General features: G+C 40.0%; 1 protein-coding gene across 1 annotated transcript in view; it reads left to right on the top strand.

Annotated features, from left to right (window-relative positions):
* Positions 1-26,462, top strand: part of LOC121283884 (RING finger protein 17-like) — a 106,389-nt gene that overhangs the window by 28,197 nt on the left and 51,730 nt on the right. The window contains exons 9-17 of the mRNA XM_041198685.1: positions 240-355; positions 3,100-3,220; positions 10,053-10,173; positions 10,731-10,988; positions 12,063-12,213; positions 15,389-15,504; positions 16,658-16,748; positions 21,062-21,177; positions 25,329-25,594. Coding sequence (XP_041054619.1) covers positions 240-355; positions 3,100-3,220; positions 10,053-10,173; positions 10,731-10,988; positions 12,063-12,213; positions 15,389-15,504; positions 16,658-16,748; positions 21,062-21,177; positions 25,329-25,594 — 1,356 coding nt within the window. The remainder of the gene's footprint in view (positions 1-239; positions 356-3,099; positions 3,221-10,052; positions 10,174-10,730; positions 10,989-12,062; positions 12,214-15,388; positions 15,505-16,657; positions 16,749-21,061; positions 21,178-25,328; positions 25,595-26,462) is intronic.

Genomic DNA, 26,462 nt, shown 5'->3' with positions numbered 1-26,462 from the left:
AATATTCTAAATGACTATATTTGAGTGTTACTGAACTGTAAATGTTTGTAGAGAAATTATAAGCTTGTAATAGCTGTAAAATACCACAATTAATGTAATATTTATCCAAAAGTATTTTTTGGAAATGCCTGGTTTTTTTTTTGTACACTTGCATTTCAGCTACTCTGGAGCTTTACTTTTTATATTTAGTTAAAGCATCACAAAAGTTTAAGGCTAGAAGGATAAATTATTTGTTTCAGGTTTACCTGGACATAGAGAAGTTGATGTCAAATACGTAGATTATGGCAACACTGCAAGAATACCAGTAACAAATATACGGAAATTAAAAGAAGACTTTCTAACTTTACCTATACAGGTAAGTGTTAACATGGATGCACTATTAGATAAATCAAGATGTTCAGCGGAAAGTCACTAGAACCTCCGCTTCAATAAAACTTAAAGACTATGAATTATTTTCCTTCATGCAATTACAAATACCTCATGCTGACAGTGAGGGGCAAAAACTTTTTATGCATCGAGTTATGATCAGGAATGGTCTTGCTGAGGGTGGTGGAAGCAAAATCAGTAACTTTTGAAAAGGAATTAGATAAATATGTGAAGGGGGAAAATTTTGAGGCTGTGGGAAAAGAGCAGGTGGAAAAGGACTAATTGGTTAGCTCTTTCAAGAAGCCAGCATAGGTTGAATGGGCCAAATGGTCTCCTATGGTGCTGTATCCTTCTATACCCATTTCCCAAATTTTTGGTGCAAGAGCAAAGTACTGTTGTTGTTGGAAATCTGAAATAAAAACAGAAACTGCTAGATATGTCTGGCAGCATCTGTGAACTGTATTTGTTGTTTGCAGTTCCGATAAAGGATCACTGAGCTAAAGTGTTGACTCTTTCTCTGTCCACAGATGCTGCCAGATCTACTGAGTACTTACATCATGTTCTGTTTTTTTCCAAATTTTTGGTAACTGACTTCCCTAAGTTAACTCTAGTCTAAGAGTGCCACAACTTTTTTCTTCCCCTTGGGTTTTGGGTTGACATACCCTTGGTTTACCCAAGCTAAGCTGAATCCTTGTTTCAAAATCAGAAGTAGAAATTAATTTGAGACCCACATCTAGCACTAAATGAGCACTTCAGTCTAAGCACACACCTGATTATGCTGACACAGCAAAGGCTCCAAATAACAGTGCTTATTGTGCTGTTCATTGGTATCTTGCTTATTGGCTGTGTCAATATTGTGCTTCCCTACCATTGTAAAGTTAACCTGCAGCATGAGGTGATATAGACACTGGTAACTGAAGTTTATGACAGACACAGGATAAGCTACAAGGGCCCACCTGTTTTCCTGACACTGCTAGTGACATTGGTAGCAAGAGAGACATACATCTGCTATATGGCTGCTTGCCTGGTCAGAGGCGCAGAGGGCCAGAAACAGTAGTATTGCTTATTGGTTGCAATACCAGAAAAAATTCAATAACTTCTAGGCTAACCTGTAATGCATATCTGTATTTGCATATTCTTAGTCTTGCACTCTGTTGCACTGGCACACACGCACACACACTTTCACTCCCCTGAATTGCTGCACACTTCACATTTTTCTGCTCCTACTGCTGCAGCCTGCACCCACTACTCTCACTGTTGACTTATTTCGCCTCCTTATATCCCTGCCACCTTTCACTTTGGGACTTTCATTTCTGAGTAGAGATGAATGTACCTATGCCTCTCAGTATCCATGTTTCCTACCTTGTTTGCCTAAATAGTCTTGAGACAAAAGTGAAGTGGGAGAAAAGGAAATCATTAATAATATAAGGGGAGCATTGTCATTGAATTATGAAAGGATTGTGAAACAAAACCATCATATAATCATGGAATGGTCACAGCACAGAAACGGGGCTTCTCATTCAGTCTCTCCAAGTTTGTCAGCCTTTTGCAAAAGCAATTTAGCTAGCCCCAGTCCCCAGCCCTTTCCTCTTAGCATTCCATTTATTTTCCTTAGGTGCTTTTCTAATTCCCTTTTGAAAGTCATGATTGAATCTGCTGCCACCAAACTGTAGGGCATTACAAATTGCTAACCACTTACTGTATATAAGAAAAAGCTTTTCCGCTCGTTACTTTTTTTGCCAGTCACCTTAAATCTGTGTCCTCTGGTTCTCAACCCTTATGCCAATGGAAACAATTTCAATACCTGCTCTGTCAAGACACCTATATCAAATCTCCCCTCAAAATTCTCCAAGGAACACAATCCCAGCTTCTCCAGTCGATTCACATAGCATCCCTGGAACCATTTTGTGAATCATTTCTGAACTCTTTCTAGAGTTTTCATGTTGTTCTTGGAGTGTGGTGGCCAGAATTGGACATCATTCTCCATGTTTTATAAAGTTCATTATAATTTTCTTGCTTTTGCACTCCATGCCTCTAAAGCCCAAGATCCTCTATTTTTTTAACCATTTTCTTAACCAGCCCTTCCTTGTTCGACAAGTATGTAAATATAGCCCCACCTCTCTCTCTTAATGCACCCTGTTAGAAACTTACCCTTTGGTTTATGCAGTCTCTACTAGTTCTTCAAACCAAAATATATCATGCCTCACTTCTCTGTGTTAAATTTCATCAGTCACATGTCCACCCATTCTACCAGCCTGTCTTGCATCCTCTTGCAGCCAATTGCCTTTCTCTTCACAGTTCACAATACTTGCAAATTTTGTGTCATCTGCAGATTTTGAAATTGTGCCCCATCTCTCCAGGCCTAAGCTATTAATGTAAATCAGAAAAGCAGCAGCCCTAGTACCAACTCCTGGGGAACCCCACTGTACATCTTCCTTCAGTCTGAAAAACAGCTGTTTACCACTACTGTTTCCTGTCACTGAGCCAACTTCATATCTGTGCTCCTACTGCTCCTTTTGCTCCATGAGCTTCAACTTTGCTGGCAAGCCTTCTTTGCGACACTTTCTCAAACACCTTTTAGAAGTCCATATAGACCACATCAAACACATTAACCTCATCAATCCTCTTTGTTACTTCATCAAAGAATAACAAAAAGGGTGGGGTTTTCAATTGTTATAGATTGATATATTTTTCTTGTAACTGAAATAATTGTGCACTTGTTCCATACTTCAGGCTTTAAGGTGCAGATTATCTGATGTGGAACCCATCAATAGCACAGAAGGATGGAATGACTCAGCAAAGGAAAGGTTTCAACAGCTCACGTTGAACAAATGCATGTGGTGTTACATAACTTGTAAGTGATGTTTTTCATTTCATGATTCTCCTCACTTAACTGCTAATCTTCCAGTATTTCTAAGGCTGTCCATCTGTAGTTCCCTGATAAGGTGCCTGGTTGGCTTTTTCCTTGGAAGACTTGTGATGATGCTATTCCCACAACGCTGTTAGGTAGTCATACAGTTGATGTATAAGTTACTCATCCATAATAAGAGGGTAATTTTTAGTCATAAATGTTCAACTTCAAATGAATGTCATGGGCTGGATTTTTGTCTCAAAATGGAGGTGGGAATCGGTGCAAAATGCTGCACTTGCTTTTTCTCTGGAAAAAGACTCATCCCCTGGCTTTTAACCCCATGTCAGTTTTGTTGTGGGGTTTTGGAAGACCTAAAAAGAAATCTCTCCTTGGAGAGTCATGACCACTGGGGAAAGCCTGGTGCGGAACCAGGAACATTCTGAAAGGTAAGTGTAAAATGTTTTGACACCTCCAGATGTCATTATTAGATCTACTATAACGTAGATATGTTTTAACGAAATGATGCATCATAGGGATCTATCCAACAATGTTAAATTGACCTTTGCATTGACTACTATGTGATTATTGTCAGCATTACAATACTTTTCCAATTGTCAGGAGTGCCATGATACATAATAAATGTTTAAAAAAAAAGTCATGTCAGCCTCTGCTGTCCTGTTTTGTGCCGAGTTAAATTGACTGATAGCTCTGGCTGTTTTTTTTTAAATCTCTGCCCCTGCACCTCTACATTAATTGACAGCCTGCTTTGACATAGAAATTGGACCCCAGTCTGTTCTGTCAGTTTCAAGTAATGTAGCTGGAACCTTTGTTATGGCAGCTGTAATCCATTATGAATGCTTGGCTGGGTTTCAAAAGTTCAAATTGGCTTCAGCTCAGCAGGTGGCATATTGATCCAGGAATTGCACTTTTAAGATGCTGTAATAGCAGAATATGCCTTTTGATGTGGTTCCTTGTTTGTTAACAAACCTAATAGGCACTTAAAGGATCATTTTATTTTACACTGAAGTAGGTTTTCTTTTCCTTCCAGTAGCAATGATAGTGTATTTGTGTTTATGTTTTAATGCTGATACTAGCGACACCTTTTAAAAGATTAATCAATACATGTATCTGCGGAGCTGATTGAACATTGCAGTTTCTGTTTTTCAGTTCAGCAACCGAACTAACAAACAAAGTGGATTCTATGATCCCATAATGCACTGGCTTGCAAAGTACAATACGTAACACATTCCTCTCTCTCTCTCTCTCTCTTTTCCCCACCCCACCTTATTGGAAATGTCAGTTTAACAAAACATTTTCTATAGGGAAAGAGGGTAGACTGCCTCTATTCCTAGCTGAACCCAGAGGATTATCCTGCCCCCCAAAAAAACACACAGGTTCGCCTTAACTATAACTCAGATGCTCAGGAGGTCTCTCCAAGAGTGGGTTACAGTGGCTTCTGGTGCTTTTAAAGAGTATTGGTCATTGGAGACTGATGACAATTTAGGACTTATAGCAGAATCTGAAGTTGTTTCTAATGCAGGCAAAGATGAGATGACTTCAACTTTAATCGAGTTAGACTGAGGAGATGAGACTGAAGTCGGCATTCCTTGATTTATAGATGGCTCACTTGAAGTGATAAAATCAGGCTCTTCCATAAGAGGTGTATCCTTTCATCGTGCTTGACTTGGCAACAGATGGTCAACATATCTCTGCCAAGAGAGACCATTTGCCATTTGGACTGTGTACAAAACAGGTTCTATCTGAGCAATCATAGTAGCAGGAACCCATTTAGCTCTAGTAGCATAATTACGAGCTAGAACTTCCTGTCCAGAACAGAAAATTCTTGGTTTTGATCTTTGTGCTCTACTCTTTTCTTGGTCATGCTGTTGATCTTGCACAACTTGTCGTGTTTTTGTTGGTTTTAGCAGATCAAAGCAAGCGTGCAGTTGCCGCCCCATTAGTAGGAATGCTAGAAATACTTTGGTCGTAGCATGTGGTGTGTTTTGGTATGTCAGCAGAAATGTGACCAGATGCTGTTGAATGGAGGAATGTCCTTGTGCCGATCTTTATGTTTCATGGTTTGAACAAATCTCAGTACTAATCCATTGTTGGGTGGGTGGTATTGTGCTGAGGTGATGTGATAAATTCTGTTACTTCTCAAAAATTCTCAAACTCCTGCGAGACAGACTGAGGTCTGCTGTTGGTCACAAGCTGTTCTGGTAACCCGTGACAAATGAATATTTCTCTTAGACTTTGAATTGTACTCTCAGCAGTGGTAGAGGACATCACTGAAACTTCTGCCCATTTGGAATGAGCATCCACAACCACCATGAGTACCGTTCCTTCAAATGGGCCAACGAAATTGATGTGGATGCACGGTCAAGGGTTTTATGGCCAATCCCATGGATGGAGGGGTGCCAATTGATGCATGGCCTCTCTCACTCTGACATGAAGAACAAGATCTTGCCTCGTCTTCAATGTTTTGGTCCAGGCCAGGCCACCAAAGGTAGCTTCTTGAAATCTCTTTCATGTGAACTATCCACAATGTCCAGAATGTAGATAGTCCAACACTGGTTTTCTCAAAGCAAACACCCTGGAAGTGGCAGATAACTCCATCCTCCTGGAAACATAAGGATGAAGGTCAGGTAAGATTTGGAAGTTCAGGGAAGAGTTGCCATGCATCACAAGGTCCATGACTTTGGACAGTGTTGGGCCCACTCGAGTGGCCTCCTTGATATGGACTGAAGTGATGGGTGTGATCTCCTTGTGTGCAAGGTAGGTGCCTGAGCAGTGTCCATCCTCATTTCCATGCAAAGTAGATTTTAGATATTTAATGTCATTTGTGTGAGCACTCAACATAAATGTTCACACTGCATCCTGCTTGCAGCTAAAGAAGGGATGCCTGTGTGTGGGCCAAACATTGAGGTGGGTGGTTGATGATCAGTCAGCAGTATGAATTTCCATCCAAATACTGGTGAAATTTCCGGATTTTGAAAATGATTCCCAGTGCTTTGCGTTCAATTTGAGCATATTGGTTCTGCTCTGCTTAAAGCCCATGAAGCAAACACTATGGACCTCTCCACACCTGAGGACACAATGTGTGAAACAACGGCCCCAACTCCATAAGGTGAAGCATCACATACAATTTGTAGAGGTACTGAGGAGTCAGTATGTCAGTACCTCGGAATCTGTTGATGCTGCTTTAGTCTTCTTGAACGCAGCATCATAGGCTTCTGTCCATCCCCAGGCTTTGTTCTGACACAGAAGCTCATGCAGGGGTTTCAACAGGGTTGCCAGCTGTGGAATAAATCTCTTGCAATAATTCAGAAGCCCTAAGAACACGCGAAGCTGGCTGATATTCTGAGGAGCTGGAGCATCCATAATAACCTTGACCTCGGAGGGTGCTTTGTGAAGTCCAGCAGCATCAATAACATGCCCCAAGTATTCCACAGAGGGCTGAAAAATTCATTTGTCTTTGCGAACCCATAGGCCGTATTCCTCTAGCCTTTGTTTGGTGGCATCCAAGTTCTTGAGATGATTCTCATCAATCTTGCCTGTTACCAAGATGTCATCAAGGTAGCACTGAACTCCAGGCAAGCCACTCTGAAATAAGACTGCAGCTGATGTTCTTCCAAAAGGCAAACAGCAATATCTGTATAGTCCTTTGTGTGTTGTGATGGTAAGAGATTCTTGTGACTTCTCATCAATGTTCATTTGTGAGTAGGCCTGGTTTAGATCTGTTTTGCTGAATTTCTGTCCAACCAGGCTAGTAAAAAGGTCCTCAGTATGGGGAAATGGATATTGTTCAGCACACAACACAGGGTTAACAGTAACCTTGAAATCTCCACAAATGTGTATGGAACCATCTTTCTTGAGCACTGGAATGATAGGTGTTGCCCATGTGCTATGGGAGAGAGTACCAAGGCTCCTATCTTGGCCAAATGCTCTAGGTTAGCTTCAATTTTTCGTCATGTGGCATAAGACACTGCTCTAGCTTTCAGAAATTTTGGCTGAGTGTCGACTTTGATATTCAATTTTATGGTAATTCCCTTCATGCTTCCTAAATCTCCTTCGATAAAGAAAACAGCATTTTTTAATAACAGCTGCCAGACCAGTTTCTTCTTTTGCAATGCTGTGTATTTCTGCCCAGTTTAACCAAACCTTTTTGAGCACTGACCGTCCGACTAAAGCTGGCTTTTGCCTTTCACCACAAACTGGTAGCTTAGCAGTCTGCCCATTTAGATCCACTTTAATTTCCGTTCTGCCCATCATAACAGATTCCCCTGTAATATGTTTTCAAAATGATTTTTGCAAGCGTCAAGGGAAGATGTTAAAGCCTCTCCTTATGCACAGCGTTTGGGACCAGAGAAACTGCTGCCCCAGTATCCAGTTCCATACATATTAGTTGGCACTCCAGCAGCGTTGTTACCCAGTAGCCCTGTGAAGAACTTGCCACTGACAAGATGTGGAGGGGCACTTCTGCAGACTCTGTGTCACTCAGGTCCTCTCATTCCTGCTGTATGACATGTAGATTTTTCTTGTTATGCCAGACTGCAAATTTATTTTTCTGTGGTTTGCTTTTCTGATTCACTGCTACTTTTTCATTTTTACAGGCGGGTTTAATGTGTCACTTTTTGTCACACTAACAGCATTCAAGTCTCTGCACCAGTATTCGGATGGATGGTGACCAGGCTTTCCACAGCTGTAACATTCTCGGCTGCTTGCTCAGCTGTCATGTTATGCACTCGAATTGATGCACTCAGCTGCTGTGGTGGTTTTGCAGCCAGCTCCATGGAGACTGCAATCTCTGATTTGCTGCAAAGTGAGGTTAGCCTCTGTCAGGAGGTGTTTCTGGATTGCTTCACTGTGAAGGTCACAGACCAACCTGTCACAGAGGGTATCATTTAGCATTTAATTGAATTCACAATATTCAGTGAGCTTTTTAAGTACCGCAGTGTACTGTGCAATTGTTTCCCCCTCTTGGTTTCTTTTGTGAAACCTAAACCTTTCTGCTGTGACAATTGGCTTAGGGGAAAAATGTGTCTTCAGGACTTTAGCAATGTCCTCATGCAATTTTGTGCCAGGTTTGTCAGGCTGCACCAAGCTTCTTAAGCCAAAGGTTTTGGCTCCCATCATACTTAAGAAAGATGATAACTTTCTATCATTTTCAATTCCATTTGTAAGGACAAAAAGCTCCAAAATGTTCAGAGTTTGAGCTCCACTGTTTAACAGGCTCGCTGAAATGTCCCATAGGTCTGGTAATTGTAGTCTTTTTCCTCCATTTTGTTTTCTCCACTTCATCAGTTACTTTTTGTTTACTATTGTTTTCGGTTTTTTACCAGTAATTTCCTCCTTCCAGCTCTTCCACTTTAATTTTGCTTTTGGAGTGACATTACCGCAAAGGTCCTCTATTCTTGTTGCCAGTTAGTTACGTTTTAGTACTGGTACTGCTGATAACTTTTCAAAGATTAATCAATACACGCACGAAGGCATGTAGGTGATTGAACATTGCAGCTTCAGTTTTACCCTACGACTGTAACCAAACAAACAAAAAAAAATGGATTCTGCAATCCCATAATGCACAGGCTTGCAAAGGAAGGCTAGATAACAATCCACACAGTACATAACAGGTTGAATTCAGCGTTTTATTAGATTGTTGAAGATTTATTTTTTTTCCAGCGGTTTTAAAATAATTCCCATTGCTTTTACATGACTCATGAGGACTGACATAGTGGATAATGGATGAGTGGCTATGGAGGATGCATGAGGTGGCGAGGAAATATCTCGATTGGATTTGAGGGGGCAAGGAGGTGGCTTGGGGGATCCAAGGGGTCATAGGGATATGGGTGGGAGGGGAGGGGGGGAGGTTTAGGGGGTCTTTAAATGATGTTGGAAGCTGGGCTGCTGTGTTGGAGAACCATGAGAACATAAGAAATAGGAGCAAGAGTAAACCATATTGCCTGGTAGGCCTACTTTGCCATCAATACAATCAAGACTGACCTTGGGCTTCAATTCCATGTTTCATGTCTGCTGCCCATATCCCTCCTTTCCCTGAGACCAAAAACCTGTCAAACCCAGCTTTAAAAATGTATTCAACGATGGAGCATCCACAAACCCCTTGGGTTAGAGAATTTCAAAGATTCATAACCCTTTTAGTGAAGTAATTTTATTGTGAACAGCCGAAGCAATGTGTAGTTTTATATAATCCGCCAGTGGTTGGAATGTACGCCCTAAGTACCCAGCATCGCACTAACACTGACCATACTTGACCAACCTATGATTGCAAAACCTATAACATAATGTCTAACATTAGATGTGATTCTGCGATTGAGCAGCACTTGTTGAACAATTCCAAGTGTGTTGAGAGTTACACTAACCAATTTAAAATTATCCGTCAGGCTTGCAATGTAGCTCATTTCTGCTTGCTAAAAGCTACACATTTGAATATACAGGTCCAGACATTGAATCTTTTTGAATAAACAAAAGCATGGGGGACAATAGTTGCCTAATGCATTCACCATGGCAATGTCTGGACCAATCAGAGCAAACTTGTCAACCAATCAGCACCCCTTTTCTCATGTTGTATAAATTGTTGTTCCCTTTGAAGTTTTGCAATCTTGCATCTGTCCTGATGAATGCAAGATGTAAAACTTTGACATAATGTCTCTAAGTGTTGCACTTTTGCTGAAAAGAGCAACACTTAAACAACCTCCTGGTTTTAAAGATGAGTAAGCATTTCTTTAGTACAATTATTTATAAGCTTGACTTTGCCCATGGTTGTCATAAAAATCTATAAAGTTTTATTTGTATTGTTTATATCTCTTGTCCTCCTTAGGTGAATCTCTGGGAAACACATTATCAGTTCAGTTATATGAATCAACAGCTGAAGTTGATGGGACCAAAACTTGTATAAACAGCATGTTAGCTGAAGAAAACTTGGCATGCTTTACAAAGGAGTAAGTATCTTTGGTTTTAAAAAATGCATTCTTTTGTATATTAGTATTTTAAATAGCAGAGGTAGATGTGATTTTGTGCTTGCATTGATTTTGCTTTTTTATGCTTTATCTGTTGCATTATATAACCTCTTGTGCATTGTAGAATAACTGTTGGCCTTTGCACTAAATGAAAACTATAGGTTTATTTTAAACCTAGAGTAGCAATTATTGTTATCTAGGAACAGGAAGTAACTTAGAAACACTATCCCTTTTAATAACTTTGTGCTATTTTAAGACTTCGAAGTCTTTTGGGTCAGATAGGGAATCATTTGTAAGTAGACTGTGTGTTATATATGTTCCAAGAAAGCTGTGTTCTGTGCAAATTCAGTAGATGGCGTTGAGATCCTCCAAGGGTCTTGGAAGTTTCCAGCAATGTCATTAGCTTGCTTAATCTCTAATTGGCGTTATCTTTAACTTTGCAGATAGTTCTCTAATATTAGTATGATGCCAGTGATGCGCAATATATGTCTTTTTTAAAAAAGAAATAGTTCCTCACCTTTTCACTGTTGCTTTCAAAGCATTTCCACAGATAAACATGTAGAGCACAGTAACAAAGTTCTGAACACCTCCGCCAAGCAAATAAATAAAGCTGAGGTAATAAATGTTCGTGACAACATTGCATGTTGCCAGCAGCTTGAAGGAGTGGATTTTCCTGGGACAGGATCAAGTAGAAATGCTTTTGATTTTGGTCAGCAAGTGGATGTGAAAGTGACGTTTGTGGTGTCACCAAGCAGTATATTTGTACAGCTGTTAATGTCACAGCATCGGCTGAAAGAGTAAGTATCACATCAATCACTAAAGAAATACCAGGCAAGCGGAACCTAATTGCTTTTATGCACAGTGCTACTTCTTTTCAATGTTCCTCTATTTTCACCCACTCCCTTTGAAGGGACACAAATAGCTCTGCCCTAACCCTCAGATGTAAATTCTGCTGTTAATGAAGAACAGATTTTCTTAATCTTTTGTAGTCCTGTATTTAATTACTGTCATGATTAGTCATTTGGTAGTACAGAACTTGAGTATTGCTGAAAAAAGAAACAATTCTAAGTTTTGTGTCTTGCACTCATCAAGGTACTCGCAAGATACCAATATAAGGAGAAAACAACAATTTATACTGTATGTGAAGAGTGTGCTGATTGGTTGGCAAGTGGTGTTGCCATGGAGAATGCACCACTTGTGTGTATCCTGTTGAGTGCAAGACGAAAAGCTTAGACATGTCTCTCTTCAGCACTACTGTCATGATTGTTGCAAGGCCTTGAATATCAACTAGGAAAGTCCTTATGGTTCTCTGGACTCCTTTTTAATCTTCTGCACCTTGTGTGTGTCCATGTATCCAATCAGGCTGAGAAATTACTGCACAGCAGTCTCGTTTAGCAAATGTTCCAATCTCATGCACCCCCAATGCTTGTTTCTGTATATTCAATAAGGCTGTATTTCACCCTACATTACTGGAGTGACCTTATGATAGGTCACCTTGGAAGAGCTAAAGCAACTCCTGTTTACTTTGATAATATGGTAAGTTACTTAGTGAAAGCATTTTACCAAATCCATTTATCTTTTCACCATCTGTTTATTTTTGTAATACATGTTTTTCTTAATTATTTTATTGTTGACTCAGTATTGACCCCCTGGAAATACCCTGCAGAAAATGTAAAATTACTAGGTTAAACGATAGCCTGTCTTAAAACTGAACAACCTGTTTAGAATTTTAATTGTGGGGAGTAAACCTTAAATATTTTACCTATGCAGACTGAAAAGACAAATAATAGGAATGAAAAGAGGCGTAAAATTTTACAGAAGCATATGAAGCAGAATATGTAAAGTTGATAGAACTGTAATATTTTCTCCAGTTTGCAGGAGGAAATGAAAGTTGTGTATTCATCATTGGAACGAGAAGTTGTTGAATGGAAGGAAAGTATGGACTGTGCCTTACTGGTTTTTGAGTACAGAGAGTGGCGAAGAGGGAAAGTCACCAGAATGATCTCTGATAAGTTTGTGGAGGTAATTCTGTGTACCTGGTAATGTTTTATGGGTTTCAAGCAGACAAAGGGGCATTGCTGGAGAGCTTTGTACCTTGGACAACTTGGATAAATGAGCATGTTAGATACAGGTTTCTGTGCTGGCTAGAGTTATCTAACCTGTATAACGGTCAAGGTCACAGTTTACCATATAAGTCACTGAGGTGGGAAAGAAGAGGAGTAATAAATTAGCCAGAGTACCGACAAGGTAGTTACTGAGCAGTTCTTTTGGTGGGGGGGGGGGGGCGTCATGGATAGGTTAAGATATACTTGCAGCAAGGAAAATTGGGGTGCGTTGTTAGACATCCAAGGCTTTTACTGTGTTTGTATGACAATCATATAGTGCAAAACAAAAATAAAAATACCTGGAAAAGCTCAGCAGGTCTGACAGCATCTGCGGAGAGGAACACAGTTAATGTTTCGAGTCCGTATAACTCTTCAACAAAATTAAGGAAAAAGAGAAAAGAGGTGAAAGATAAGCTGGTTAAGGGGTGGGGGGTGGGACAGGTAGAGCTGGATAGAGGGCCAGTGATAGGTGGAGGTAGCCAAAAGATGTCATAGACAAAAGGACAAAGAGGTGTTGAAGGTGGTGATATCTAAGGACTGTGCTAATAGGTAACATTAAGGGTAGAAAGCAGGATGAGAAAGGTACAGATAGCCCTAGTGGGGGTGGGGTGGGGGGGAAGGGATTGAAATAGGCTAAAAGGTAGAGATAAAATAAAGGATGGAAATACATTTAAAAATAATGGAAATAGGTGGAAAAAGAAAAATCTATATAAATTATTGGGAAAAAAGGGGGGGGATCGGAAAGAGGTGGGGATAGAGGAGAGAGTTCATGATCTAAAATTGTTGAACTCAATATTTAATATAATCAATATAATTTTTATTTTCCCACCTATTTCCATTATTTTTAAGTGTATTTCCATCCATTGTTTTATCTCTACCTTTTAGCCTATTTCGATCCCTTCCCCCGACTAGGGCTATCTTGCTCATCCTGCTTTCTACACTTAATGTCACCTATTAGCACATTCCTTAGATTAGATAATATCACCACCTTCAACACCTCTTTGTCCTTTTGTCTATGACATCTTTTGGCTATCTCCACCTATCACTGGCCCTCTATCCAGCTCTACCTGTCCCACCCCCTCCTTAAACCAGCTTATATTTCACCTCTTTTCTATTTTTCCTTAGTTCTTTTGAAGAGTCATATGGAATAGAAACGTTAACTGTGTTCCTCTCCACAGATGCTGTCAGACCTGCTGAGTTTTTCAAGGTATTTTTATTTTTGTTTTGGATTTCCAGCATCTGCAGTTTTTTGCTTTAATCGTATAGTGCATCTGTTTTCTGTTCTATCAACAATACCGATATGTTTGTACAATCTGCTAAATATGTTTGTGGAGAATTATTTTATAAAATCATCTGTGGGTTGCATTTAAAGCCCGTATCTACCTTTTCAAGCTGTGTATATAAATTGCAAGAATGTTTCCTGTTCTGTCTTTATAAAATGCCAATGTGCCACTAAAGCACAGTTTTGTACGACAAATGAGTCTTTCTCAAAATTCTGAAAAATATTGGCAAAGTAATTCTAGAAATTAAAGTTTCTTGAACCACCAAAGGCTGTTAAATCTGAGAAGGGATTCCAAAAGATGGGCTTGGTATCTTTAAGTTTAAAATCTTCCTGCAAGGCGGTTATTGATGCAGTAAATGTATCACTCGAAGTCTCATGTTGGCTAGTCTAAAACTAATTTATTGATTAATACTTGACAGCTGTGCAAACCAACATTGGAGACTAATGTCTGTTTCCCTGCATGTTTCTGCTTTGATCTTTACAAGGAATGATTTAGGTTGTCAAAGCTGTATCTGCATCAGCCTGTAAAAATTTTGTTTTGTTTTCCTGATGGGTACATGAGCTGTAATGAAGAAAGTTAGCTGACTTCCCTTTTAGACACACGGGGCTGTAACTTCCAAGCTCCAGGGCAGTGTATTTGGTCGGGGGGGTACCCCAAAGATGCGCTGGAGACTCTCTTCCCCCACTCTATCCCCCACCCCATCCCCAAGTTCCCAGGCAAGGATTGCATGGCAATTGCCTGGGAAGTTCAGACTTCCTTTGGGCAATTGCTTTGCCCTGGGAACCACCTGAAAATGTGATTTTAAATCTCAGATTTCAGATGGTCCTGACTGTTAGATCAATAGTTAACCAGTAAAAGTTATAAGAATTAAAAGCACTTGAGCCTTCTGAGTAATTGTTGTATCCACCAGAACTGCACCCCCACCCCCGGCTAGCTACCAGCCCCTCTCTTACCCGCCTCTCCCCCATTTCCAGGCCCGACTTCCGACAGCACACCGGGGCTGACTACTGACTTCTTTTCCTGTACCCTGCTCCCAAATCCTACCCACTTACCTTATACACTTACCTTCTCCTGGCTTGCCAAAGACCTTTAAACTTGACTGGACCCTTAGCTGCTGTGAACCAGCTAAGCTTAGTGTCATTTCTTAAAAAAATTAAAAGGGGGTGTAGCTTATTTGCCTGCGAGTGAATTGTCCTCAACACTATGCCCCAGGAGCGAGCTGCATTGCACAGATCTTGCTCGGCCTGAGTCAAAAGATTGAGTGAGGTAGGATCACCTGGATTTCCAGGAAAGTAATTTTGTGCAGAGTGCCAATTGACTCAATTGCCGCTCCACCGGAAGTTACAGCCCACCATGTACCTTTTTTGGGATCTCCTGGATGGCCTGTTTGTGCAGCTTTAATTCCTTCTTGTGTGGTTTGAATTTGAGATATTTTTGTAATAATGAGAAACTCTATTTATTAAAGCATCATGTTCCATTTAAGTAACTTGACCTCATACCAAGACTTCTAGAAATTTGCCAACTGGGAAGAGAAGAATTGTGTTTAAAAACCTGAAAGGTTTTGATGTGTGCGCTCCTCTAGTTCAGTAGGTGACCTATGCATGGTGTGTGGAATGCACCTTTTCCCCAGGTAATTTTTACATTGCAAAAAGGGATTGGTTTTTTGGTCTACTGGGCTACTGTAAAGATGGAAATTAAATTGCTATTTTAATATAGAGGCGCTAAGGTCAATTTTACTGTTTTTAAATACTTTATGTGCTTTGTTAGAATGAAATATATACATTCAGCTGAGATTAGTTATTTTTGCAGGTGTTCTGCTATGACTTTGGAAATAAAGAAACAGTGAGCATCTGTATGATAAGACAACTAAAAGAAGAATTCCGATTTGGACCTCTGGCACTTGAGTGTTCTTTATCTTGCATCAGGTGACTTTTAAACCCTGTAATTATTGTCGTTTTGTCATTTTGGGTGAACATTAAAGATACTTTTTTTTTCTTTGAGGATAACAGCATATTTGTATAGCTCCTTTTACATAATAAAATGTCCCAAGGTGCTGCACAGGAGCATTATAAATAAAAAAAATGACACTGAGCCGCATAAGGAGATTAGGTCAGATGACCAGAACTTCGGTAAAGGGGGTGGGTTTTTAAGGAGTATCTTAAAGGAGAAAAGCAAGGTAGAGAGGCAGAAAGGTATATGGAGGGAATTCCAAGGCTTAGAACCTAGGCTATTGAAGGCATGGCCATCAGTGATGGAGTGATTCCAATTGGGGATGTTGAGAGACAACAATAAGAGTAGTGCACAAATGAGGCTTGCGGGGCTGGAGGAGATTAGAGATAGGAGCGGCAAGGCCCTGGAGGTATTTGAAACAAAATCAAGATGTTGCTTGACTGAGAGCCAATTTTGGTCAGTGAGCTCAAGGGCGAAGGGTGAATGGGATTTGATGCAAGCTTAAGACCGAGACAGCAGAGATTTGTATCACCTAAAGGAGAGTAGAATGTGAAAGATGAGCCACGAGTGCATCGGAATAGTCAAGTCTCGGGATAATGAAGGCATGAATGAGCATTTCAGCAGCAGATATCTGAGACGGAGGTGAAGTTGGGTGGTAATACAGAGGTGGAAATAGGTGGTTTGAATAAAGGTGAGAACATTTGGTCAGAAGCTCATCTTCTGGTCAAATATGACAGCAAAATCGCAAACAGACTGTTTGTTTGTTTGTGTCAGACTGTTGTCAAGGAAAGGGTTGGGGTAGTAGCTAGGAAATGCAGTTTGGGGCAGGGACTGAAACCTGATTGGAGGGATTCACACTGAGTTCCCAGAAAGATGGATAATTATTTGAGAGGTGACAACGTGTTCAAGAAAGTAATGTTTAATGGGTACGAAAAATGTGTGTGCAAAATATCTGATCTTCATGAGGCAACTTTAAGTTTTTAAAAACATTTGTTCCTAAACTGAATTACACTTTTATTCCTAGGCCATATGATCTTATTTATATAAAAACCAAAATTGAAATTTATTTATTAGATATGTCCATATACGATTAAGTGAAAAATGATATGAATGATTTCATTGTTTTAGACCAGCTGGAGGGAGCTTAAATTGGACAGCAACATCATGTGACTTTCTGGAAGAAATTTTGGTTGGAAGTTCAGTGCTTATCAACATTGAGGTCTGTTTATCCATAAAAAATAGTCATCATTGAAGGTCAAATATTTTGCGACTTAATTCATTCACCATTTTATCTAAAATAGCTATGACTCGGCACCCTGAACTAATTTCTGTCCTCTAAACATACTTCATATGAAGACTACATTTGCCTTAACTTATTGGAAGAGCCCCTATGGGAGATCAACTCAAGTTTTAATATTTCTGAATTGTAAGGCATCCTGTTCTCTGGTGTCTATTGCACTGAGGTGTAGTTTGTGCATGCAAGGGCCATAGTTTTCAGTGTGGTTTTATTGCTTTGAACAGATTGTTGACATGTTCTTAAGATCATAAGAAATACGAGCAGGTGTAGGTTATTTGACCCATTGAGCTTCCTCCAGCATTCAATAAGATAATCGCTAATCCTTGTGACCCTTAACTCCACTTTCCCATCTGCCCCGTAACCTTTGACTCCCTCGAAGATCAAAATTTGAATGTATTCAATGACCCAGCCTCCATTGATCTCTGAGGAAACCAAATTCCAATGACTAATAGCCCTCTGAGAGAAGAAATTCCTCCTAAATGGGAGACTCCATATTTTTAAAGTATGCTCCCTAGTTCTAAATTCCCCCACGAGGAAAAGCATCCTCACAGCATCTACTCTGTTAAGTCCCCTCAGAATCTTACATGTTTCAATAAGATCACCTCATTTTTCTAAATTCCAAGTATAGGCCCAACCTGCTTAACCTTTCCTCAAGGCAACCCCTTCATCCCAGGAATCAGCATAGTGAACCTTCTCTGAACTGATTCCAACAGAATTATATCCCCCAAGTGACCAAAACTTTACACAGTACTCTAGGTGTGGTCTCACCAATGCCCTGTACAGTTGTAGCAAGGCTTCTCTACTTTTATGCTCCATCCCCTTTTGCCTGCAAAACTTTTTTTTTGCAGTGAATGTACTAGTTACCCAGAAATATCAGACACTTGGAAAGCTAATAAAATTGGTTCTGTGGGATATTGAAAATCACAAAATTAACTACTCTGATTAGGTATTGTTTGTAGTATAAGGGTCTGGCACATAGAGTTAATGTGGGACTGAGTACAGTACCACCCACATAGTGATGTAAGAAGGTACATGGCCCAGATCCAGTGGATCAGTATAGTGTTGAGCAGGGACTGGTAAAAACCTAAGCATGGAGGATAACTCCTAGCCTGTACCCTTTCTGTACATGTGTAAATAGTTCCACTTGTTAATAAAGACTTGGTTAACCTACTGAAAACCAAAACTTTCTTAACAGACACACACTGTAAGCAACATTCTCCCAACATCATTAGTGTGAAAAGGGGCAAACTCAACATTTGGAAGGACTGATTTTAACCCTGATTGGCAGCACAAACTGGGTAGGTAGTTAAAAAATGCCCACAGCGATTTCCCTCTTTGATCTTGCTGTCTTCCTGTGTGGTGTAGTTTTCACTTCTTCTAAAGAGAAGATGAGATGGACATGTGCTAGAAGGCAACAGTGTGCTTCTTTATATATGCAGATCAGTTTCCAATTAAGTCATTGGTTCCAGACTGCAGTTGTACCTGTGCGACAAAGTTGATGCATCCTTGCAAGGCCAGATTGATGGATGAGGAGCTAGGGCCAGAAGGGACCAAGAAAGATGCATTTATCATTTTGAGTTAAGGTTTCCTTTTGGGATCAGGAGGAGAAAAGATGCTTTTTTCCTCTGTCCATGAAGCCCTCCCAGTTTCCACTTCAAGCTCTTGCCTTTGTATCTTTTATTTGAGAAGTCAGTACAGGTCAAGTATCCTTTATTTGGAACCCCTAGGGGCCAATTGCGTTTTGGTATTCAGATATTTTCAGTTTTTAAGTGTGATATGCCCTACCATATTGGGTATGATTGGGATGAATAAGTAGTGACTTGTGGAAACCTAGCTAGTAATTAGGAGTTGGAGAAAAGGTTTTGTGTCCCTCAGTGGTACGTTAAACAGTTTGTGGAGCTAAGAAAAGCAGCTTCTGGCACACTGGACTTGGCACACATACTTCCAAAGACTTGCTAATTCCATTTGTATCAAATATTTATTACTTTCCCAAGGGGCAACATTTGGTTGAGTTTAGTTACCATGATAGGGTTTGGGTCAGAAGCAAAAAACTCAGCAGCTGAGCACAATGTAAGGCAGCCAATTAGACTTCCGCGCTAAAGGTCTGGCCTAGTCGGCAAGGTTAATATCAGCTTGGGTCAGACTTACCTTGCAAAAAATGATTGAATTTTGGATATATTCAGATTTTGGATACACAGATAAAAGATACTTGATTTGTAGTGGCATCTTGCCTGTGCCCAAGAACTTTATGCCAGGGAACTAAATCGGGACTTAAAGGGTGCATTCCAGACATAAGTCAGGACAAGAAGAGATAAAGGAAAACAGCACAGCTACTTTAATGGGTGAATTCAGAGTTGTATTGGTTTTACTGTAGTCATAAGTATTAGAATTAGCTATGGAGTATTTTTGAAGGATTATTTATAAAGGATTATTTTGTAGTTACTAAATCACAAAATAGGGAAACATCTTGCACTTCAGGTGTACCCTTCGATTTGTCTGCCTGGTGAGAAAGAAGTAAAGTCAAAATTCTAATAAGATCCTAATATTCATTTCAGCAAGACCTGCAAGTTTGTGACATTTCCAGGTTTCCTGGCCACTGACTGGCACCCAGCTCCCTCAGCAAATCTCTATAAATGTCGGAGCTGGTGTATTGAAGGTCAAATCATGTGAATTTAAGACTTGGTTAACTGACACAAGGATACAAAAACACTGGTTTCTAATGTTTTTCAAATTGTAAGTAATTTACAGGTGAAGCATTCTAACAAATAAAAGCAAAAAATGTTGGATATATTCAACAGGTCAGACATCATTTGTGGAGAGGGCAACAGAGTTAATGTTCCAGGTCAATGACCTTTTATCAGAAGGAAACTTGAACAAAGTTTGTTTCTCACATGTTTAAAGCAATGCTGAAATTGCACCAATAGTCAGTTAAATGGGGTTACTTTTTCTACTTCTAGGTCCAAGATATCCAACCTTTTGGAGATCTGGACTAGATCCTTTTGATGCAACCATGTCTGACTAAGAATGCCTTTACATTATAATTTTAGTATGAGTGCAAAACAAACTGGTCCTGAAAGTTGTACTGTAATTGCATCCTAAATTGCATGCTCTTTCATGTTAGGCACTGTTGTGTTTTGCTCTCCTTTTTTCTTGCCTTCACTCTTTCTTCTGTCAGTCTCCATTTTTTTCTTATTTTTTATGCATGTCCTTTTAGTCTTTGACGATATCTCTGCATAATGAAAGGAGGCAGCATTGAACTTCTGGTGAGTGAGCAGGCTACAGGTATATCTGAGGCACAGTATGAAAGAGAAATCAGAGAGGTTTTTGTGTACTGGGTGTGAGGCTGAAGTGTGTCTCGGTTGGTGGCTGACTGGGTGCAAGGAGAGCAGCAATCTCCAGCTCAATCTTTTTACTTGGGATAGGATGACTAGTTGCTCCAAAGTAGGCTATCTCCTGCCACATCCAGTAAGAGCCTTGGATGTGCTAGATGAATGATATTTATGAAAAGAGGTTTCCTTTGTGAGGGTGTTGGAGGGCTGGGGGGAGTGAAATAAACAGCTAATCTGGTGAGTTTGTGGGATGTTAGCTACTCTGGGTGTTGTCAGCAGGGGTGCACTTGATTGGGATGGAACTACATACTCCAAATGGTACAGCACTCCATGTTGAGTTGAAATGCTTAATTTTGGATCCTTGAGGCAGGATTTGATGGGAAGAACAGATGCTGGGAGCTGCATGCTGTTTCAGTGCCCTTATCTCACAACAGTGCTGAAGACAATACTGCCTGAAATTCATATTTTAAAAAGCATCTTAAACTCAAAAGTAGACCAGCTGCTTATGATGGTGGGTGGAATCAAAATATGAAGCCTCCCTGTGGCTGATTTTGGCCTGTGCATTAGACACCTTGCTATAGATAATGCAAGGTTCTTTGTATACTATAGATCAAACTTTTGCTCTTTCTAGCGGAGATTTGGCACTTTTGATCTCTAGATTTAGCAGGGAATTCCTCAGCTGATATGTGGCAGTTGCAGTATCAAAAGCTGACTGAATTCTTTTTGATCCTAATGTTGAGGAAACTTGCATACTAACCTAATAATGCTAGATAGTTAGTACTGAAGTTCTTTAGTTTTTCCAATCTGTAACTTCCATGAAGTTGGTTTAACAGAAAGAACTAGCACTTCAACAGTTCAAAGTATCCCTTGTATTTAAACTTGACTTTTTCTTTGGAAAACTTGCAGGAAACAGCTTCTAAATCGCCTCTGCCAGTAAAACTCTATGCCAAGGATGAAATTGGACAGTTTATCAACATAGCACAGTATTTGGTCAAGAAAGGTCTGGCTTTGCCTCAGAAAATGTAACTAACTCTTCTGTTTTATGTGAATGAATGGTCATATTTTGTTTTATCTAACCATAAAAACAAGTTTTGTTTCATTGTGACTAGAGTGGAATGGAAAAGTATTAAATGTGGTGTTGGTGACTTTTTTTTAAAAGGTGGAGCTGTGAAGCAAGAGCCCTTTACAAAATGTAGTGTTTCCCTATTTGTATTATTCACAATAAAATAGGTAGATTTGAGGTAGAGTAAAAACAGAAATAGCTTTTCATTACTTAGTTTTGGTGGCATTGTGATAATGTCCAGTCATCTAGAGGCCCAGGCTAATGCTCTGGGGACAAGGATTCAAATCCCACAATGGCAGCTGGTGGAATTTAACTTCAATTAATAATCTGGAATTGTATAACTAGTCTCAGTAAATGTCACTATGACAGCTATCATCAATTGTTGTAAAATCCCATTTGTTCACTAATGTCCTTTAGGGAAGAAAATCTGCCATCCTTACCTGGTCTGGCCTATATGTGACTCCAGACCCACAGTGATGTAGTTGACTCTTAAATGCCTTCGGAAATGGTGTCGTAAGCCACTCTATTCCACATCCCATGAAAGAGTAAAGGATATAGATCAGTCCTCAATTTATCTCAAGACTTAACTGCATTACACAACCATTGGGAAAATAAGTCTTGACAATTGGTGCAATTTATGGAATGTCTACGAGATGGCTTTTTGGAGCAGCTTGTGGTCGAGCCCATGAGGGAACAGGCAGTTCTAGATTTAGTGATGTGTAATGAGGCAGATTTGATAAGGGAGCTTAAGGTGAAGGAACCCTTAGGAGGAATATAAAACTACAAATTCTGGAAATCTGAAAGCAAAATAAATGCAGAAAATATAAACCATATTATATAAATATAATAGAATTTACCCTGCAATTTGAGAGAAAAAGCTGGAATCAGATGGAATGGTATTACAGTTGAATAAAGGCAACTACAGAGGCATGAGGGAGGAGCTGGCCAGAATTGACTGAGATGAGCCTAGCAGGAAAGACAGTGGAACAGCAATGGCAGGAGTTTCTGGGAGTAATTTGGGAGACACAGCAAAAATTCATCCCTAGGAAGAAGAAGCATACTAAAGGGAGGACGAGGCAACCATGGCTGACGAGAAGTCATGGACAGCATAAAAGCTAAAGAGAAAGCATAGAATGCGGCGAAGAGCAGTGGGAAACCAGGGGATTGGGAAGCCTACAAAGACCAACAGAGGACAAGTAAAAAAAGAAATAAGGAGGTAGAAGATTAAATATGAGGGTAAACTAGCCAGTAATATAAAAGAAGATTGCAAGAGTTTTTTTTTTTAGAAATATAAAGGATAAGAGAGAGGCAAAAGTGGACATTGGGCTGCTGGAAAATGACACTGGAGAAGTAGTAGTTGGGAACAAAGAAATGGCGGAGGAACTGAATAGGTACTTTGCGTCAGTCTTCGCGGTGGAAGACACGAGTAACATCCCCAAAGTTCAAGAGAGTCGGGGGGGCAGAGGTGAGTATGGTGGCCATTACCAAGGAGAAGGTGCTAGGAAAACTGAAAGGTCTGAAGGTGGATAAATCACCTGGGCCAGATGGATTACACCCCAGAGTTCTGAAGGAGATAGCTGAAGAGATAGTGGAGGCGTTAGTGGTGATCTTTCAGGAATCACTCAAGTCAGGGAGGGTCCCAGAGGACTGGAAAGACGCTAATGTAACTCTCCTGTTTAAGAAGGGAGTGAGGCTAAAGACGGGAAAATACAGGCCAATTAGCCTGACCTTGGTCATTGGTAAGATTTTAGAGTCCATTATTAAGGATGAGATTTCAGAATACTTGGAAGTGCATGGTAAAATAGGGCAAAGTCAGCATGGTTTCATCAAGGGGAGGTCATGCCTGACAAATCTGTTAGAATTTCTTTGAGCAGGTGATGAGTAGGTTAGACAAAGGAGAGCCAATGGATGTTATCTACTTGGACTTCCAAAAGGCCTTTGACAAGGTGCCGCACAGGAGGCTGCTCAGTAAGATAAGAGCCCATGGTGTTAGAGACAAGGTACTAGCATGAATAGAAGATTGGCTGTCTGGCAGGAGGCAGAGAGTGGGGATAAGGGGGTCCTTCTCAGGATGGTGGATAGTGACTAGTGGAGTTCCGCAGGGGTCAGTGTTGGGACCACAGTTTTTCACTTTATACATTAATGATCTAGATGAAGGAACTGAGGGCATCCTGGCTAAGTTTGCAGATGATACAAAGATAGGTTGAGGGACAGGTAGAATTGAGGAGGCGGGGAGGCTGCAGAAGGATTTGGACAGGTTAGAAGAATGGGCAAAGAAATGGCAGATGGAATACGATGTGGGGAAGTGTGATGTCATGCACTTTGGTAGGAAGAATAGAGGCATAGACTATTTTCTAAATGGGGAGATAATTCAGAAATCTGGAGTGCAAAGGGACTTAGGAGTCCTAGTCCAGGACTCTCTTAAGGTTAACTTGCAGGTTGAGTCAGTATATAGGAAGGCAAATACAATGTTGGCATTTATTTCAAGAGGACTAGAATATAAAAGCAGGGATGTGCTGGTGAGGCTTTATAAGGCTCTGGTCAGGACACATTTAGAATATTGTGAGCAGTTTTGGGCCCTGTATCTCAGGAAGGATGTGCTGGCCCTGAAGAGGGTCCAGAGGAGGTTCATGAGAACAATCCCAGGAATGAAAGGCTTAACATATGAAGAACGTTTGAGGACTCTGGGTCTATACTCGATGGAGTTTAGAAGGATGAGGGGATCTGATTGAAACTTACAGAATACTGAAAGGCCTGGATAGAGTGGAAGTGGGGAAGATGTTTCCATTAGTAGGAGAGACTAAGACCTGAGGGCACAGCCTCAGAGTAAAGGGAAGACCTTTTAGAACAGAGACGAGGAGAAACTTCATTAGCCAGAGAGTGGTGAATCTATGGAATTCATTGCTACAGAAGGCTGTGGAGGCCAGGTCATTGAGTGTATTTAAGACCGAGTTGGATAGGTTCTTGATTGGTAAGGGGATCAAAGGTTACGGGGAGAAGGTGGGAGAATGGGGTTGAGAAACCTATCAGCCATGATTGAATGGCGGAGCAGACTCGATGGGCCGAATGGCCTAATTTCTGCTCCTATGTCTTATGGTCTTATGTCATTGGCACCTATATAGGAGCCATCACCCTTTCTAAATTTGGTACTACTTTTAGATAAGCTCGGAGCAAATGTGGAATAAGGAGGAAATATAAATTACCTACTTAATTGTTCTTCGTCCTTTGCCCACTCATAGCCATCTCTCCCCCTGTAGTGCTTTGGAAAAGCGGCTAGTTAAATGGTTAGTTGGGGCTTTTATATTATGAAGAAACCACATGACACTTATGACATTTCGCGTGCATTCTCAGCTTGCAAGTAGTTTCCCCACAACTTGCTAAGCTAAACTCTTATGTTTTGAGGAGGGTGCATATGATTTGAAGAATGAAGCTTCCACCGGGTAGGTAATCTCTCTCAAGGCAGCCAAAGTGTCTAACTTTATTTGCCAAAAAAATCCTCCTTGTTAAATGACGCTTATGTCAAGTGGGCCATTTAGTATAAAATGGTGTGGTTCTTAGTACAAAATCAATTGCAGTTGAAATTAACGATGACTTGTTGAGGCCTCAGCTTTTAACTATTTGGATTCAGTGTACAGGATTTCAGAATTGGTAGCTTATGAATTAAAGTCAACATCCCACATGCATTTACATTCTGAAATAATGTTCATTGTCAATATTTAGGTTGTTTGCACCCCTCAGTGATCAATGTTTTGAATTATTTCAACCTGTAAGTTTTGTGAATTGACTTTTTAACCTGAATGAGCCATTGCCACATTTGACGGATTACATGTAAATAATTTTGTAGGGGATGCTAGTAACTATGATATCTTCACCAGAGGAGTTTGCTGCTAAGAAAACAAATGTATTTTTTATTGAAAAGTATTATAAAATAAACTATCACTTTGCGAATGATCTTATGAAATTTAAGATTTGGTAAAGATGTTTAGATTTGGTGGAAAGTGGATTTAATTTTTGCGTGAGTTTAGAAGTTATCAATGTTTTGAGTATGAAAACTGCAGTCATGTGGCTCTATTCTTTACACTGAGTCATAGCTTGATTTTAAACCTTCAGACCTGACCGATTAGTTTTGTTCACTTTATTAAGTTCGAATGCACCAAATGGTACAGCAGTACAGACTGACCTGAAGCAAAATGACAGGCAACAGTTCTCGGGCCAAGCAACTGAAATTGTTGAATATTTGATTCCCAATCATGAAAATCAACAGCCATCCAAAAAGATGTACAAATCACCTGTCCTGCCAAATGTGAATATCTTCGAGGTTGAAATAACTGGTGTTGGTGATGATGGAATCATCTATGGAATGGCAGTATCATTGAGTAAGTTATGGAGCATCAAAGTTGTGAATGAAGATACTAAATAATGCTCATTTTTAAAAAAAAACTTGATAACTATATGAACTAATGTAAAATCTATGGTAGTTTTAAACATATTTCTCTAATCTCCACATACAGGTACAAAGAATCACATTGTGATCTTGCCTCAACCATATTTACTTGCAGTTTCATTCTGTCTTCAGTTTCTCCTTTATCATTTATATAGGAGGACTTTTCTGCATACTTCGACTCGAGGAAAAAGATTTGTAGCTTTGGTATTTAGTATATTTTTTCAGTAAATTTGGCATTTTTTTTTTACAATTTGCTGTTCTATGCCATATTTCATGTTGTAGTTTTATTAATGATTTTAAACTCATGCTGTGTCCCATGCTGTTTTGTCCTTGTGTCCACTGCAGTCATTGTAACCTCAACTCAATTTTGCTTGAATGCTTGATTTGACCTCTTTCCTGTCCTCTTACCTCCCTGGCATCTCCAGGCACATCTCTCTTCTAGAACAAACTTAGGCTGACTCCATTGCATCAGACTTCTGGGTGCCAATCAGTCAGCAGTGGTCCATAAAAAACTTACCACCTTCTCCAGCTCCTCTTGAATCGTACTGCCAATTACTTTAAATTTATGCCCTCTAGCTATTGATCTCCTTGCTAAGGGAAAAAGTCCTTCCTAGTCACACGCTCTAAGCCTCTCAGAATTTTATGCAGCTCAATTAAATCTCTTTTCAGCTTCTTCTGATCCAAAGGAAACAATTGCAGCCAATGCAGTATTTCATCATAGCTAAAGTTCTCCATTCTAGGTAATATCCTCATAAATCTTCACTGTACCCTCTCCAATGAAATCATATCCTTCCTGTAAT

This window comes from Carcharodon carcharias, chromosome 11 (genome assembly GCF_017639515.1).
Source record: "Carcharodon carcharias isolate sCarCar2 chromosome 11, sCarCar2.pri, whole genome shotgun sequence".
Taxonomy (NCBI): domain Eukaryota; kingdom Metazoa; phylum Chordata; class Chondrichthyes; order Lamniformes; family Lamnidae; genus Carcharodon; species Carcharodon carcharias.
The sequence above is the reverse complement of the archived record's forward strand: the minus strand, read 5'-3'. Positions and strand labels throughout refer to the sequence as shown.